The following is a 15792-nucleotide window of genomic DNA, read 5'->3' on the forward strand; positions in this document are numbered from 1 at the left end:
TAGCCAAAACCAACCACTCCATGTAGAGTAGGGCTTTCTTGAGAACAGACGTTTAGCATTTGCATGTTGCCGCTAACTTTGAAGTGTACTAACAGTCCAATGAGGCACTCCCTTTTGGCTAAGCTTTTGAAGGGTTGTTTGGCGTTGCCAAAAGATTGAAAAGATCTATTTCAGAGGAGTTTCATGTTGAAGCTTCTCTCTAAAAATATTTTCTGCATATGTTAGAAGTTGTTTTAATTTTAATAAAATTTTTATGGTGACCAAAATACCCATAGATGAATACTGTAAAAATATGATATTATGTAATTATATATTAATATATATTGGTAATAATAATAATCATAGTATTTTATAATTAAATATTATATTATAATTGTTAATTTACATTGTTATTTATTATATCATATTATACTATTATATTATATTATTATAATAATATGATAATATATTACTATATGATATCATATCTTACTATATTGCATTATATCATATTTTATCATATTATATTATTCTATGATACTATGTAATATCATATTACATTATAATTATAATAATATTATATTATAATATAATCTTATATTATATTACATTATGTTACATTATTATAATTTTATACTACATATCAATATATTAGTATATATGTCATATTTTGCGATATTATTATGCTATAGTTTACCATATTCTATTATATTATATTACATTCTAATAATATTATACTATGTAATATCCTTTAATACAATTTATCATTCTAAGAGTACTTTTTCAATTTAATTATCAAATACATGTTAAAATTCTATAGCATTTTAGAAATATAGTTACCGAATAGTAAATAATTTTATGAACGTAAAGTTTTATTTTTAAAATTTTAAAAGTTCTACTATCAACAGCAATCACAAGTAAAAAATTATTTTAAGTTCTGATTAAAATAAATGCAATGGAGTATCCGTGGCTCATGATCTACACTTTGAATGTGTTCCTTGAACTTAGATAATGGGAATGGAGTCATGGGTTCGAATCACGATGGGAGGTCTCGTGGAATCTTTGCTAAGCCTGACCATGCTGGAAAGTTCAGCTCTTTTTTGTTGTTGTTGTTGTGTCGTGCACGCGCGTATGTCCTTGCTAAGCCTGGCCATGCTGGAAAGTTCAGTTCTTTTTTGTTGTTGTTGTATCGTCGTGCGCGCGCCGCGTGTTAAGAAAAATTTTCAGCTTTGATGTACATTGGGTTATCAGATTTCTGTTTGATGTAACACCTTTAGAATCCAGACCGGAGGGAGTGCAGTGTTGTTAACCATTCTCGTCGTCCAAGTATCATCCCAAGCCGTTAGTTAAGTGAACGGTGTTCACTTACATAATTACCTGCAATCTCTGAAAAGGCCTAAAAGCCAACTAGAAGAAGTTATTAAATTGACATAAGAGCCACCCTGGTTACCCCACTCCCAGATACTACAACCTCTTTACACCCACTAACAAGAAGGCAAATCAAATAATAGAAGCAGTCAGAAAGAATAGACATTACTGTTAGCCTGTTACAAATGCTAGTAAATGGATCTCACTTCCAAGGAACTTTCTTCCAAGTAATCCATTTCCATTATTTATCCTAGTTTGAGTTGGTTGAATTGACTAAGGATGCACCTTTCATCAGGTTTGATCTAGCGAGCCGGGGCTTGGTCGAGCGGTTGGAAACTGCTGGAAGCTCTATCAAAGGTATGAGCTTAATTAAAAGCAATTAACAGCAAATTTTCTGCTTATAATTCTTTAATAATTAAACTAGTTGATCATTGCCAAGACCAAGTTCAGGTCAAGAAAAAAAAAAAAAGTAGGTACACCATCACGCTCTGATCCGAGATTATGAGTTAAGAATTGTGGCAACCATCGCATGTTTGTCGAGAACTCTCCTCATAGGTATGTAAGGCATTTCAACACGAAATCAAAAAGCAACAGCGAAATAAATAATTAATAAATTAACATGCAAATTTAATTTAAATAACTAATCAAATGGCTTATAAAATAATACTTTATATCTTATATCTAATTTAATAAATTAATCTAAAATAAAAATATCAAAATTCTGTTTGTAATCGCTCTTCTATATGAACCTGCAGACAAGCTTGTTCTCGAATATGTAAAAACAAATAAAATATTGAATAATAAGCTAGACATCTCAAAAACAATAAATATTTTAATTAAATAAATCAAATAAAAATAATATATTAAAAATGAGCGTGCAGAGTATATTAATTCAAAATATACAATACTGTTAAAATAATATGCATACAAATTCATTCTTTTTAAAATTTATTTTTATTTATAAATCAATTCTTTCAAAATATCTGGTTCATCTTGATGGCCATGAACTATTACCTTATTTTTATGGCTGGACCAGATATCAAGTTTAGTTAATGTACCAATGTATAACCCTTATTGGTAGGATAATGATAAGCTAATGTATAAACCTGACCAACAGAATATTGATAACTAGCATATAATCTCATTGGTAGGTATTGATATGCCAACATATAGTCTTCATTAGTATGGTGTGGATATACTAGCGTATAATCCTCACTAGTAGAATATCAATATACCAACATACAACCCTCACTAGCATGGTGTCAATATATCAGCATATAATCTTTATTGGGAGGATATCGATATACCATTATATAATCCTCACTGGTAGGATATTGAGTACTAGCACCAACTCTACTATCAGGGCATCGATATATCAGTATATAACCCCACTAACAAAGTTTTGATACAGTCAGGCTGCAAGTCAAAATCCGTTTCAAATCAAAGCTCTTGTTCCATAAAATCAGTTTCATGTTTGCAAATCAAAAACTATATAAAATCATTGAAATTGAAATCAATCTTTTGTAATCCATAATAAAATCAATACATTCGATAATACATAGAATTATATTCTATAATATGATAAATTTAATAAATAAATATCATACTTCATATTTATAAATTATAAATAATATAACTCAAAATTCAATGATATGAATATCATACGATTCACCAATAAATCTAAAAAAAAGAGTTATATTACTTATCTTCAATTATCCTAATAGATTCAAATAATTTTAAAATTCCTTCTCTTCAAAATATTTGATTATGGACCATATTGTGGTATTCGATTGTTGGATATCTTTTTATCGAGATGGCTACTTTCCTATATAGAGTTGAGTTCAATAATTAAAAAAAAATATGAATAATTATTGAAAGAGAGAATTGACCGATAATCTCATCCAACATTTGGATTGGTTTGGTCATAATAATTTTATTTGATTAAGATCAAACTAGAGTACAAATGACTTTATAGTGATCAAAGATGATTAAATCTAGTGGTATTTGATAAGGATAAGCGATAGCGCTCGAAGTCCCGATCAATATATAAAAGGCATCTAATTGATTAATTACAAATCGAGAGTTATGCTAGAATGTAATTAAATCTTTTAATGGAGCCTAGCTTGGCTGGGGTGGGGATTGCTATGCTATTCATTCTTTCATTAGAAATAGATTAAAATCATCGAAGGAAAACTTTTACTGTATTAAACAATCCTAAAGTAGACAATGGAGAGTAAAACAATTTAGAGTGGAAATTTATAAAAAGAGAAACTAAAAGAAAATGGAGAGAGAAAAAAAATATCTTTCTCTCTTTTTTTTTCTCTTTTTTTTCTCCGTTCCTCTCTTTCCTAGAGCAGGTGAGGCTCAAGATCGGTAGCGGCTATGATCGCGATGGTAGCCACAGTGGCACAACTGAAAGTCGTCCAACCGGCGTCGGTGATGGCAACGGCGCCAGAACAATCAAGTGGGCACGGTGATGCATGGCCGTGCAAGCATGCTAGAGGAAGATGCAGACGAGTTTAAGGAAGGGCTTGACGAGCTTCATTTAAATGGATCGATCTGAATGACGAACTTGCACGTGGGGTCCTTGTCCGTTTGCACCGTCGGCATGGAAGTCACAACTAACTTTGTATTGGTTTTGCGTCTGGAAAGTGCACATCGAACACATTATCATGAAGCTTTCACATTGGAATTGAAGCAACCGCGAAAAAAAAAAAAAAACCGTTAGAAGTTGCAGTGCGACAGAAGGATTGTATTGGTATATTTAATGAGATTGTATATAGATCAAATGGTTACGATATTTTTATGATTGTGGGATTTGTTTCCATTCAAAATTCAAAAAAAAATGATGAAAAAAAAAATCTATACAATATAAGAAAATTCATCGCGAGCGAGAATCTTTAGGGTCCAACATTGAATATATTTTTCTTTGTATAAATTTTATTATGTGAGAGAATCATCTAAAATCAATTGCTGAATATCTTTCTTTGTGTAAATTTTATCACGTGAGGAAATCATCCAAAGTTCACAATCGAATATCTTTCCTCCTCTAAATTCCATCATGTGATTGGTCCTCTCATCATGAATATTGCGATCACTCTCCCTCAAACTTGGCCAGCCTGGTTCAACTCAAAGATCATGACACTGAACTCATGATAGTGGCATAGTCATTATATGAACTATCTATTAATTTTAAGCTATATAGGAAGTAAATGGAGCATCTCTGGCCACTTTCTTTCTAACATAATGATAATGAATTTCACTATATGCTTGGACCGTATATGAAAAACTAGATTCACATTTAAGTGTAGAGAATTAAAATTGTCCCAAAAAGGTCCTGGAGGTGGTAATAATAAAGGGATCCGAATGTCATGTAAAATAAATAAGAGCCATGCTAATTCAGCTGCCAAAGATGCCATGCCTCAACATTGGACCTTGCCAAAAAAGATTATTTCTTTGTAGGTTAGGATAAACAATTCTTCTAAAAATGTGAAATAGCTTGTAATTGACCTACAAGCAAAAAAAAAAAACAACCCACCCATCAGAGTATGAAAAAGCATATAAACCTATTGAACTATCCTTTAATATTCTCATTCCATAATCTAAGATGCCATTTACATACCAAAGTACGTGCTTAACAATTTTGCAGTGACCCATTGTTGGTGCATGCGTGAATTGACAAATAAATTGAAACTGCAAGATATTGTAAGTGCTAACCATGCTTCGATAGTGAGGAAGATTTGGATATAGATTGTCATCTGACAAAGTTTTACGGTTTTTTTATAGCCATCGGTGTTGAATTAGCTTGGAATGAAATATATATGAGTTACTCAAAAGATTCCAAGTATACTTAGATTGATTCAAATATAAACTACCAACAAAGGAATATACCCCAACACCAAGAAAGTAGTGAAGCCGACCATGATCATTGATTGTAAAAGTATAACTTAACAGAGTAATGGATCAATCAAGGCATGCTCGATTATCTTCTGCTAAGATCGTATCATCTACATATATAAATAATAAAACAGTGCCTTCATATTAGTGTCAAACAAATAATGATGGTTCAATGATACTACGAAAGAAAACCATAATGAAGAATAAATCATTTAAATGGTCAAACCAAATTTTAAGAACTTGCTTGAGAACACACAGCTTTTCTTCAATTTACATACATGCGATGAAAATTTAAGATTAATAAACCCTAATGGCCACTCCATATAAACTTTTTCTTGTAAGTATACATGAAGAAATATATTTTTCATGCATGTCTTCCATTCTTTTATCGTTGCAACAGTGAGCATCATACGAATACTTTTAGTTTTAACCACAAGTAGAAAGTTTCATAGCAATCAATCTCTTCAACTTAATTAAATCCTTTCGCCACTAAACGAGAATTGAGCCGTTCAAGATTCTCATCGGACATAATGCACAAGTATCAAACTAGTTTTAGCATACGTATCCAAGCATGACTATTGCTCAAGTAGAATCAAGTGAAATGGATACATCAGAGAGCAGGGAATGCTACAACTGCAGCTACTTCAGTACCAGCATTGAGGCTTCCACATATTATCCCAGTCTCGATCATTGTCACTGACACAAACTGCTTGCAGTGAAACGCTGCTAACCAAATTTAGATACTAGATAAATATAAAAATATTCAATGTGACTGAGAACATAAAGGAATAACATATCACAATCTTTTTATTCTCGTGATATGATGCCAATGTTATGAATCATGCAGTGTCTTGCAATACTTCGGCAAATAATAAACACAAACAAAACAGTGTAAGGTGCAAAACTAGGACATGTACCAGACACACTAAAAGGGGGAAGAAGAATGATAAAACAGCATTTTCAAAATAAGGGGGAGAAATTAGAATAATCACAAAGATTTAAACTGTGAAGGATATCTGGTAGCTTTGGTTGATTGGATATCTTTAAGGATGCACCAGCCTCTTGACTATTGAAGCCATATACTTTCCCTGGTGCTCAGCAAGAGAAGCTCCATTTCACTAGGTCCCCTTGAGCCATCACCAGCAAAAACACCAGCACCATATGGAGAACCACCTCTGATGTCATCCATCTTGAACATACCTGCTCCAAAAGTGTAACCAATGGGAACATATAGCATCCCATGGTGGGCTAACTGGGTAATTGCAGTCCATCTGTAAAATGGAGGCAAAATAATTATATTTAAGCTGCTGAAAACATCAATTCCTTTTAATTTTCAAAAAAAAAAAAAAAAAAAACTAATAGAGAATGTAATGGAGCTCCTTCAGATGTTCCAAGTACTGTAGTTTAACCCAATTTTGAGAAAGATTTTAAGCTTTTTTAAGCTCTTATGAAAGCTGATGGAATCAAAACGACTTTAGAAGTGTTCTGTGAGGATAAGCAACATTTTGCGGGAACATGCAATATCTTTAGCACTTAAACATCAGAAAGTTGTTAACCCCTTCCACCGTTAAACAACATAGCATTAATAATTAATAAATCATGAAGTATTGTGGCTAAGGTTCGCCGTCCGGATCCCATACTGGTGTTATCCTATTACAATGTCAGTACGTGGTTCGGTGTAGTATAAGATAGTGCACTAAGTGTTGGTACAGTACAAGACAGCATACTGAGTATTGGTACAGTACAAGACAGTGTACTGATATGAGACCGATACGGTATGGTATACCTCATATCAGGCGGTATGGTAGACCATGACTGTATCTAGCAATTAACTCATCACTTTATCTTGGAGGTTGGCAATCAACTCATCTACTCCCAACAACCAAGCAACATTCACAAGAGCTACCAATACAATAGTCTTAGAAAGCTAGAAGACATACTTCTATGATTGACATTCAACAATATTATCTCTCAGATTTTCTTAAAACCAACAAGCAGGTTGCGGTTAACGGACTTCACTAGACTAATCCTTATTTATTTTTTCTCAAAAAATAGATACTGAGAAAAAGAGGATTGCTGTGACCACTTCACAGGGTGCACTGGCACAAATGCGTCAAATCTCAATAGACTCAATGCACCTCTTAAAAAGCTGAAAACAGAAAATTCAAATGTATTCTTACAGTTAGATGAAGTTTCTTTTGATGAAAAATCCTAAACTATTGTCATCGTGGAGTCAACAATTCTTTGGCTAATATCTTCCAACAATATGCAATAATTTTATGGTTACACTAAACAGAACCTCTTTCTTTTTTTCTTGGCAAAAGGACCCACTGAGAAAGAAAATCTTATGAAAACCACTTGCTCAATATTTCAGCAGAGATGAGTCAGACTCAATAGACTCAATCTACATCTTAGAAATTCAGGACAAAAAATTAAAAAATATTTTTCAGTGAGATGGATGCTTCTTTATAAACAAATGCTAAATTATTACCATCAACAATTCTCTAGCTAATATCTTCAAACAAGTGTAAATAATCATATGATTTCACCATTAAACAAGACATTTCAACCCCAAGTCCATGAGAAGTGATTTAACAGAAATCTATATGCCAAGACCTGAGTGATCCTGCCAAAAAAAAAAAAAAAAGCAATATAGGAATCTTGTGCTCTTGCTGAGAAATCAGTCAAGATCTCTTAGTTGCCTCTCAGACATCTGTAAGTGAGCCGAGATAGTGTCTCCCAGACCTTGATCATCCCAACTTGTGTAAGACTACTCTTTACAAAAGTTAGGCACCTAAGACAGGTTGCATGGTCAAGGCCATCAAGAGGTAAATACGATCCTAGATGCTCGGGTTTAAGGTGGATATTTTTTATGCACTGGGAATCTAGCATGGAGCTCAGAACAAACTGAAGGCTTTCAAGTCATCTAAAAAAAGATACTTTGTTCGGTATCAAAATCACCATTAAGCACAAAGATTTTAAATAATTATCTTACGGATCCAAAATAAATAATAAATAAATTACCATTTTGAACTAATATATACAGATGTAATAATTAGTATAAGTGTTTGCAACTCTACAAGTTTCTTGTTTGACAATACTGGAGGCAGCGCTACCAATCTATCAATACTGGCGGGCTTATGATTCAACCGATTCAACTGCCTTGTCTGATCTGGTTTTAAAAACATTAATTAGAAGTATTAGCATCTGTGTCTATGCATTTAGCTATAACAGTTTCAATAACATTAAACAAGGGTAAGATTTAGTACTAGTATCAGTAAGTTTATTATCAAGACTTAAATCAATAAGTCAAGTAACAGTAGATTTTCCAAATTCTTTCACACAACTACCATCCATATTATTTTAGGCCTTCCCTTCTCACCTGACCCTTCAACACATATTTTAATCTCTTACAGTGACATACTTGTCTTTCTTAGATATGCTCAAAGCATCTCAATAAAATCTCTAATTCTTAAATGACATTAAACATTCAAATCTATTTCTAACCACTTAGGGAATATTCAAGCGGAAGATCAATCCAAATTTTGCCACATTGTTTAAGTAGAAATCTTCTGCAAGTGACAGACCAAAATCTGCTTGATTACGCCTGAAGTCTTTCCCCTTAATTTCATTTCATTGTGAGAAAAGATCAAATAAATCGTCGTGAGTAAATGCTCTTTTCTAGTACCATGAAAAATTAGTGCTCTATTACTATGACTAGAAACAACAAGGAGGGCTTGAACTGAACTCTGATACCTGACAAAGGAGCAAGCTGACATGTATCTAAATCATATTAAAACTGAAGTTGTTCAGAATTCGGCATAAGTCTTAGCGCATGAGGCTCCTACCACTGTGTGTGTTGGAAGGGTCGCAGGCAGAGAGGCTATTTTCGTGTTTCCAACCCAAGACACCCAAATCACAATAGAGCAACCACACGATTGTGCCAAGGACAGAATTTAGCAAAACTAAAAACTATAAATAAAAGGGAATATTTCCCATTAAAAAAGAAACAGTATTATTAAACAATATACATACTAGATATCTGATATTCATGATCACGGCTTACTCATACATTATCAAAGTTTCATGATAGCCCTAAGACTGGATTTCATGTGTATCGAACTACATGAAAGCCATGTGAAACTTCTGAGATGAAAATAATAAAACGTTTTAATCTTCTCAATCATCTTGAAGAAAATAATGCAACAAAGTATGACATCCTGGTTCATCTATGCATCAATCAGAATTCATTAAACAGTAATTTCTGAAAAACTTGTAAATAAGAGCATGCAGCAGTATAGACATCTATACAAATAACAAACAAATACATGTGATGATCTGTGACACATCAGCTGTAAACACTCAGCCAGAAAATAGAGATTCAGTAAGAAAATACAAACTTAAGAACAAATTAACCAATATTCACAGTAAAAAAATGTGGGGATCTTCTAGACAGCAACAGTTCAACTATTGAACGATAAACATTTAGAAATACATCCATTGCCCCGAAATTCCCTAATTCATGAGAAAATGTTTTATGTTCTTGTTCTTTTTCCTCCTCCTCCCCACACCTTTCCCAATGGAAACTGGGACTCGAAGCCTAACTCGGCTGGGACTAATGATAGATTCGTAAAATCCCATTTATCTTTTCATTAGGCAACAACTGATATGTGGACTGGTGGGAGGTTTAGGAGACCCTATGCAGCAGAGTGTGCTCCTTGTGGAGCTATAACAGAAACATAGAAGTGAATTCCTTGAACACTATTGCATATAAAGCAGAATCAGGGTTACAAATTTTGAGTTTAGCACAAATCAAGGAGTATATCCAGATAACAACAGAGCGCTGATATTTCAGCAGTTCTGAGATGAGAAAACAATGTTGAGGTGCCGTAACTGAGTTCTGTCTTTATTTCTGATTCCAAGGTTATAACTAAAGCTTGATGAAGCATCCAACCCAGATGGCTAATGATAGCAAGAAGTGCTGGATAGATTCGATACGATTAAAGGATAGTACTTTTTGGGTGTTAGAAAGCTCGAAATAAGACCAGAGCTAAGCTGCTTAAGTGCTAATCTGTGTATTTAATGACCTTGGTCATTTGCTCTCTTCCAACTTATTGTTTATCTATAAATGCCTAACCTACAAGTGACTAGAACTAGATGTGTTTCCTCCAGAATTTCTTTTCTTTTTTTTTCCCCCGCTTATTAGGTGTTTCTTTTTCCATGTCTTCTTTTTCCTCTCAATCATCTATTTTCTGCCCTCTTTCTCTATCATCCCATTGAGTTGAGAATAAAAGTACCTCTAGCTACAGGGGCAAAAAAAGTGCGATCACTCTTAGCCACAGAAAAATTGATAATAACCCTTGTAACCATGCAAACTTCCTACAAAGTATAAAAAATATTCCATGATTTATCTTCTACGGATATAGACACAAGGATTGCCATCAATATTAAGCAGGCCAAACCCTCCATGGATCTCTTCTCTCGTTCTGTATGTTCCTTCATTCATTTTTCTCCCCTTCATTCTCTTTCTATTTTTTCCTGATTATTCATTATCTTTTCTTCATAGTTGTTAAGTCTAACAATTTGCAGGTCAGAGGTTGAGTTCTGTAGACTCTAAGGAATCTAAGTTCTAGTCTATGAACTGGTTAAGCAGCTATTGAGTCAAAACATGATCAGGATATACATAACAACAAGCAAATCCCAGGCAGGTTCCTAATGCAGTCAAACTGCACAATAAGATGACCTAGATGCATCTATTCAAGACAGTTCACTAAGCACTTCGCATATAGTAAAGCAATGAGCATGAAGGAATGACTGAACAAAGATGTTTATAATTCTTTCAACTTCAAGTAAATTCTATCCACAACAAACAATTAACACAGCATCCCGAGGGGCATGCACCTTTAAGATTTTATCTGAAAACCCATCAATAATAGAACTCGCATCAGTAGCACTGGATTATGGCACAACCAAGGACATAAGATAGCAGGGAACACAAAGTAAATTAGCCATGTGCACAACCGGAAAGGAACGTTTTAAAGTTACGTCAAAACTCTGATGTAGTACAAAATTAATCACCCAATGGAACAATATCAACTCCATAATTAAAAAATGAAAATAAGTATGCAAGAATGATGATGCTTAAAGGACAATAATTATAAATACAACTATATAAAGGTACTTTATATCACTTTAGCTGTGTGGCTTTGGGCTAATTCAACATTAAGTCTCCAGACAGACAATTAAGATTGATGTTTGTGAAGGATCAAGCCATTTCTTCAACATCGCATGAACTTCTTAATATATGCATCAAGCAAAACATGCATCAAGCATAAAAACAGCCGTAAAAAATTGCAGCCACATAGTAAGAACTATAAGAAAATTTTGCTGATGCCTTCACTGTTTCCTCTTATGAAGCACTAACAAATGCCAAGATATTCAAATAAATAGCAGCAACTAGTACAGATCTACTTCATAAAAATTTCTCATTGGTCATCACAAACAAATAAAAAAGATCCAAATTTATATACTACGCGAACCGATAAATAATAGATGGGTTCTTACGCAGTTGTTTCCTGCCCTCCACCCTGGGTCCCGGTGCTCACAAAGAATCCGGCGGGCTTGCCGACGAGCTTCTGCTCCCTCCACAGCTTCCCAGTGGAATCAAAGAAGGCCTTCATCTGTGCCGCCATGCACCCAAACCTCGTCGGGAACCCAAACAGTATCCCGTCCGCCTCCACCAGCTCCGCCGCCGATATGACTGGAATTTCCGGGTCCTTGGGCGGCGCCTTCATCTGCTCCAAGATCTCCGGCGGGAGGGTCTCCGGAACGCGGTATAGCACACCCTCGACGCCGTCGATGCCGTCCACCCCTTTCTTCATCTGCTTCGCCAGGCTCTCCACGTGGCCATACATGGAATAGAACACGATGAAGAGCTTCAGCTTGAGCTCCGCCGGCGGCTGTGGCGCTGCCGCGGCCTCTGAGTCATCGTGGCTCTTGTCCTCAGGGGGGACAGGGGCGTTCCTCGCGCCGCCCGCGTTCTCCGACGCGACCGCAGGCTGCCGCTTCTTGCTCGGCATGCAACCTCCTCCTTTCCCCATCTCTCTCCAGTCTTTCTTCTCTCCTCTCTACTCTCTCATCAAAGATCGTTCCAAAGATCCAAATGTTACTTCAGATTTCCAGCGAAATGACAAAAATCCCTTCCAAAACCCTAGCTTTCCGGTTTCTTTCCACAAATTCGACTCCTCCTCGCTAATCCCGCCCCAATTCACACGGAAACTTAGCTTCTTCCCTCATTTAGACAATATTCTAAAGATTTCCGGAATCAGTCGATAGCAGCTGGAACAAATGAAGACGAAATCCGATCTCTAGCGCAATCCCTTCAATTCTTTCCAAAAAGAAAACCTTTTCGAGATCGCCAGCTTCCACAGGACGAATCAAATCGAATCGAGTTAATTTCCTCCCGATTTGGACCCAAAAAAAAAAAGGGAGAAAAAGGAATTGGTGATTGAGTTCTACCAATGGAAATCAAATCTTTCCGAATTTGAGCGAAACGAATCGAAGAGTAGAGATCAGGGCTCTTTCTCCGCGGGTTTGGATTTCGATCTCCATTCTTACCCTAAATAATTCCACTAGGGATGCTTTCGAGATCCTAATCGCGTCCAAATTCCGCTTTGCCCTTTGGAGTACTGAATAAGCGCTTCGGAGCTGGATGGCAGGGTGGGACTTCTAGAACGTTTGACTGTCACCCAGACGGTGACTGGATCAGCTGTTTCATTATGTGCATCGCAATGGGATAAGTTGCCTATCATATGGCGACGCGTGGACTACGGAGTAGTTAGGATACGAGGCCATGACGCCAAGAATCCGGCTAGGGGGTTGGTAGGGGGGTAGGTACGGGTGGCAATACTAACATATTTCAACCGGTCGTAGATGGGCTATAGATTACCTTTTAATAAGACAGGAGTCTGGATTTTTGACCTCAGTCACATCTAAATTGATAGATTTTTGATCTATCTCGTGTCTGATATGATTCACCTACCCGATTGACACCTCTAGAATTTTAGGTTTGGATTGCCCTTCCATTTTCCCCGATTATTAAAATCAAGTTTTAAAATAAATAATTATAAAAAATAAAAATAGAATAAAAAATATAGATACCTTCAAATATAATCAAATTGAGTTAATTTGAGTATACAAGGATTCAAACTCAATTTGATTAAAACTACTCAAGCTTTGAACTCGAGATCGATCGAATCATATTCGAGATCGATTCAAGACTCATAACCTTAATCAAATATATATATTTTAATAATATTATATTTAAATAGACTATATATTATTATTTTTATATTTTAAAATATATAATGCATATTTTTTAATTTAGCTAATTTCTAACTTTTAATCATAATTTTAATTATGACCAAATCTCGATTCAAAATTTTTTTTAGTTTTCCTTCCAAAATTCTAACAAAAGATTTACTACCGCATCTCGCTTCACCTTGATAGATCCTCGATTCAACGAAATTTGCACCTCTTTGCTCTGTGCGATGGCTCACATATTCATCAACACTCAAAGCTCTCTTTAGCAACACATAATACCCTTGCTCTAATTCCCCTGCCACCCTTTGGTGCCACAACAACAACTCCAATAGATGCAACCTCCATACCTCCCTTACCACTGCTTGGAGGTATAGCAATCGGGCAATGTTAGACTCTTGTACTTCACTTGACGGTTCGAATACTTCCTTAAGCTCTTTTCGGGATCTTGTCAGTTTGTTAGGGTTCCTCAGTAGCTTGGGCATTACCTAGTCAATTACCATAAAACTTATCAAGGTTTCAACATTTAAGACAGATGTTTTATCACGTCCCTGATCTGAGATTGTGAGTCGAAGGTCATGACAACCGTCGCATACTCATAGGAAGCTTTTCTTATAAGCATGCAAGGCATCTCATCATGACATCATACACATAAAGTTGAATAAATTTTAATTTTTTTAATGATCAAATCTTAGTTCAAATAACAAATCAAAACTCAGTGTCAAAAAAAAAATAATTGCCTGATAAAGTTAACACTTAAAATAAAAGTCTTGTATCAATTCTGAGAAAATCCTAAATCAAATGAGCTAACTCCATCTCTATTCGCTCGTCCAACCGAAATCCCGCATCATGCTAATTTTCTGGATCTGTAAAGAAAAATATAAAACTCATCATAAGCTAAATAGCCCAGTAAGCATGTATACCTTTAACTGAATAAATCAGACAATAATACTGTACATATCGATTTACTGATAATAACAAAAATAATATGTAAATTTATGAATTCATAATTTAATTTATCACACTATCAATCATATATAAAATTTCAATTCATCATAATTTTAAATTATATTTATCATCTTGAATTCATCAAATTTCTTAAGTTCTTCTTATCAACCATGAACAACGACCATATTTTTTCTGTGGCAGGGTCATAATACCGCGTATCTTCTTGCGGTGGCTGCGAATCATCTGGCAGCAAAATCTTTTAGAATCGCTGGTCTCGTTGGCGGTTTGTCGTTGGTCTCGCTGGTGATATAAATCCTCAGGACAAATCATTTGCCAACGTATATATCCCCATTGGCGGGATCCTTTACATAGTCAAGTTGTCAATTTATATCATTTTTCAATTCATATATTATTTCAATAATAATATAAATAAGTGATATTCGAGTAAATCAATCATATCATTCTTTATGATCATACATCATCATAAAAATTTTAAATAATTATTTTTGATAATTATAAATAATTTTCAATCATAAATAATTTTTAATAATTATTTTCAATCACAATTAATTTCAACAAATATTTTCAATCACAAGCATACCATAAAATTAATATAATTTAAATTTATATTTTATCAGATAAATTCAATAAAAGTAAAATACTACTTACCTCAAAAAAAATTTAAATTAGGGATCCTAGAAATCTTGAAAATCCTTCTCTGAATTGGTACGTCAAATATCATATTTTTGATCAAAATTTTATCAAATAAAAATAATAAAAATTCTTAAAATCCAATATCCTCACACGGATCGACTAGATGACAGCGTCCAAAATTTTTGGATTGATTCATGAAAACTCTTCTTGTATTATTATTATTATTATTATTATTATTATTTTAAATCCATAAATCTTAAAAAAAAATCCAAGAGAGAGAGCAGAGAGAGAAAGTCTCTCTCTCTCTCTCTTTTTTTCTCTTTTTCTTCTTTTTCCTTCCTTTTTCTTTTCTTTTCTTTTTTTTTTCTTCTTTTTCCTTCCTTTTTTCTTTTCTTTTCTTTTCTTTTCTTTCTCTCTTTTCTTCTTTCTTCTTTTCTCGGGCTCTTTCCTGGCCGAAACAGGGGACCGACAGGTCCCCTCCCTTTGACCAGCCGTTCGGGCCGTGGCCGACACGGCGAAGGCCGACGGCAAGGGGGGAATCCTCATGAGTTTGGAGAGGCCAGGACCGACGATCGGCAGTGATCGCTGGCACCGAAAAATCAAAGAGAAGAAGTGACCAAACAGGGG

At 34.7% G+C, this 15792-nt stretch overlaps 1 protein-coding gene across 1 annotated transcript; it reads right to left on the bottom strand.

Annotated features, from left to right (window-relative positions):
* Nucleotides 1-6025: 6025 nt before the first annotated feature.
* Nucleotides 6026-12937, bottom strand: LOC105053266 (probable NAD(P)H dehydrogenase (quinone) FQR1-like 2). The gene is made up of 2 exons (XM_010934369.4): nucleotides 11809-12937; nucleotides 6026-6515 (listed from the first exon to the last, which is right to left on the bottom strand). The coding sequence occupies exons 1-2, from the start codon at nucleotides 12342-12344 to the stop codon at nucleotides 6311-6313; spliced, it is 741 nt and encodes a 246-aa protein (XP_010932671.2). The 5' UTR covers nucleotides 12345-12937; the 3' UTR covers nucleotides 6026-6310.
* Between the last annotated feature and the right edge of the window lie 2855 nt (nucleotides 12938-15792).

Source organism: Elaeis guineensis, chromosome 10 (genome assembly GCF_000442705.2).
Source record: "Elaeis guineensis isolate ETL-2024a chromosome 10, EG11, whole genome shotgun sequence".
NCBI lineage: Eukaryota > Viridiplantae > Streptophyta > Magnoliopsida > Arecales > Arecaceae > Elaeis > Elaeis guineensis.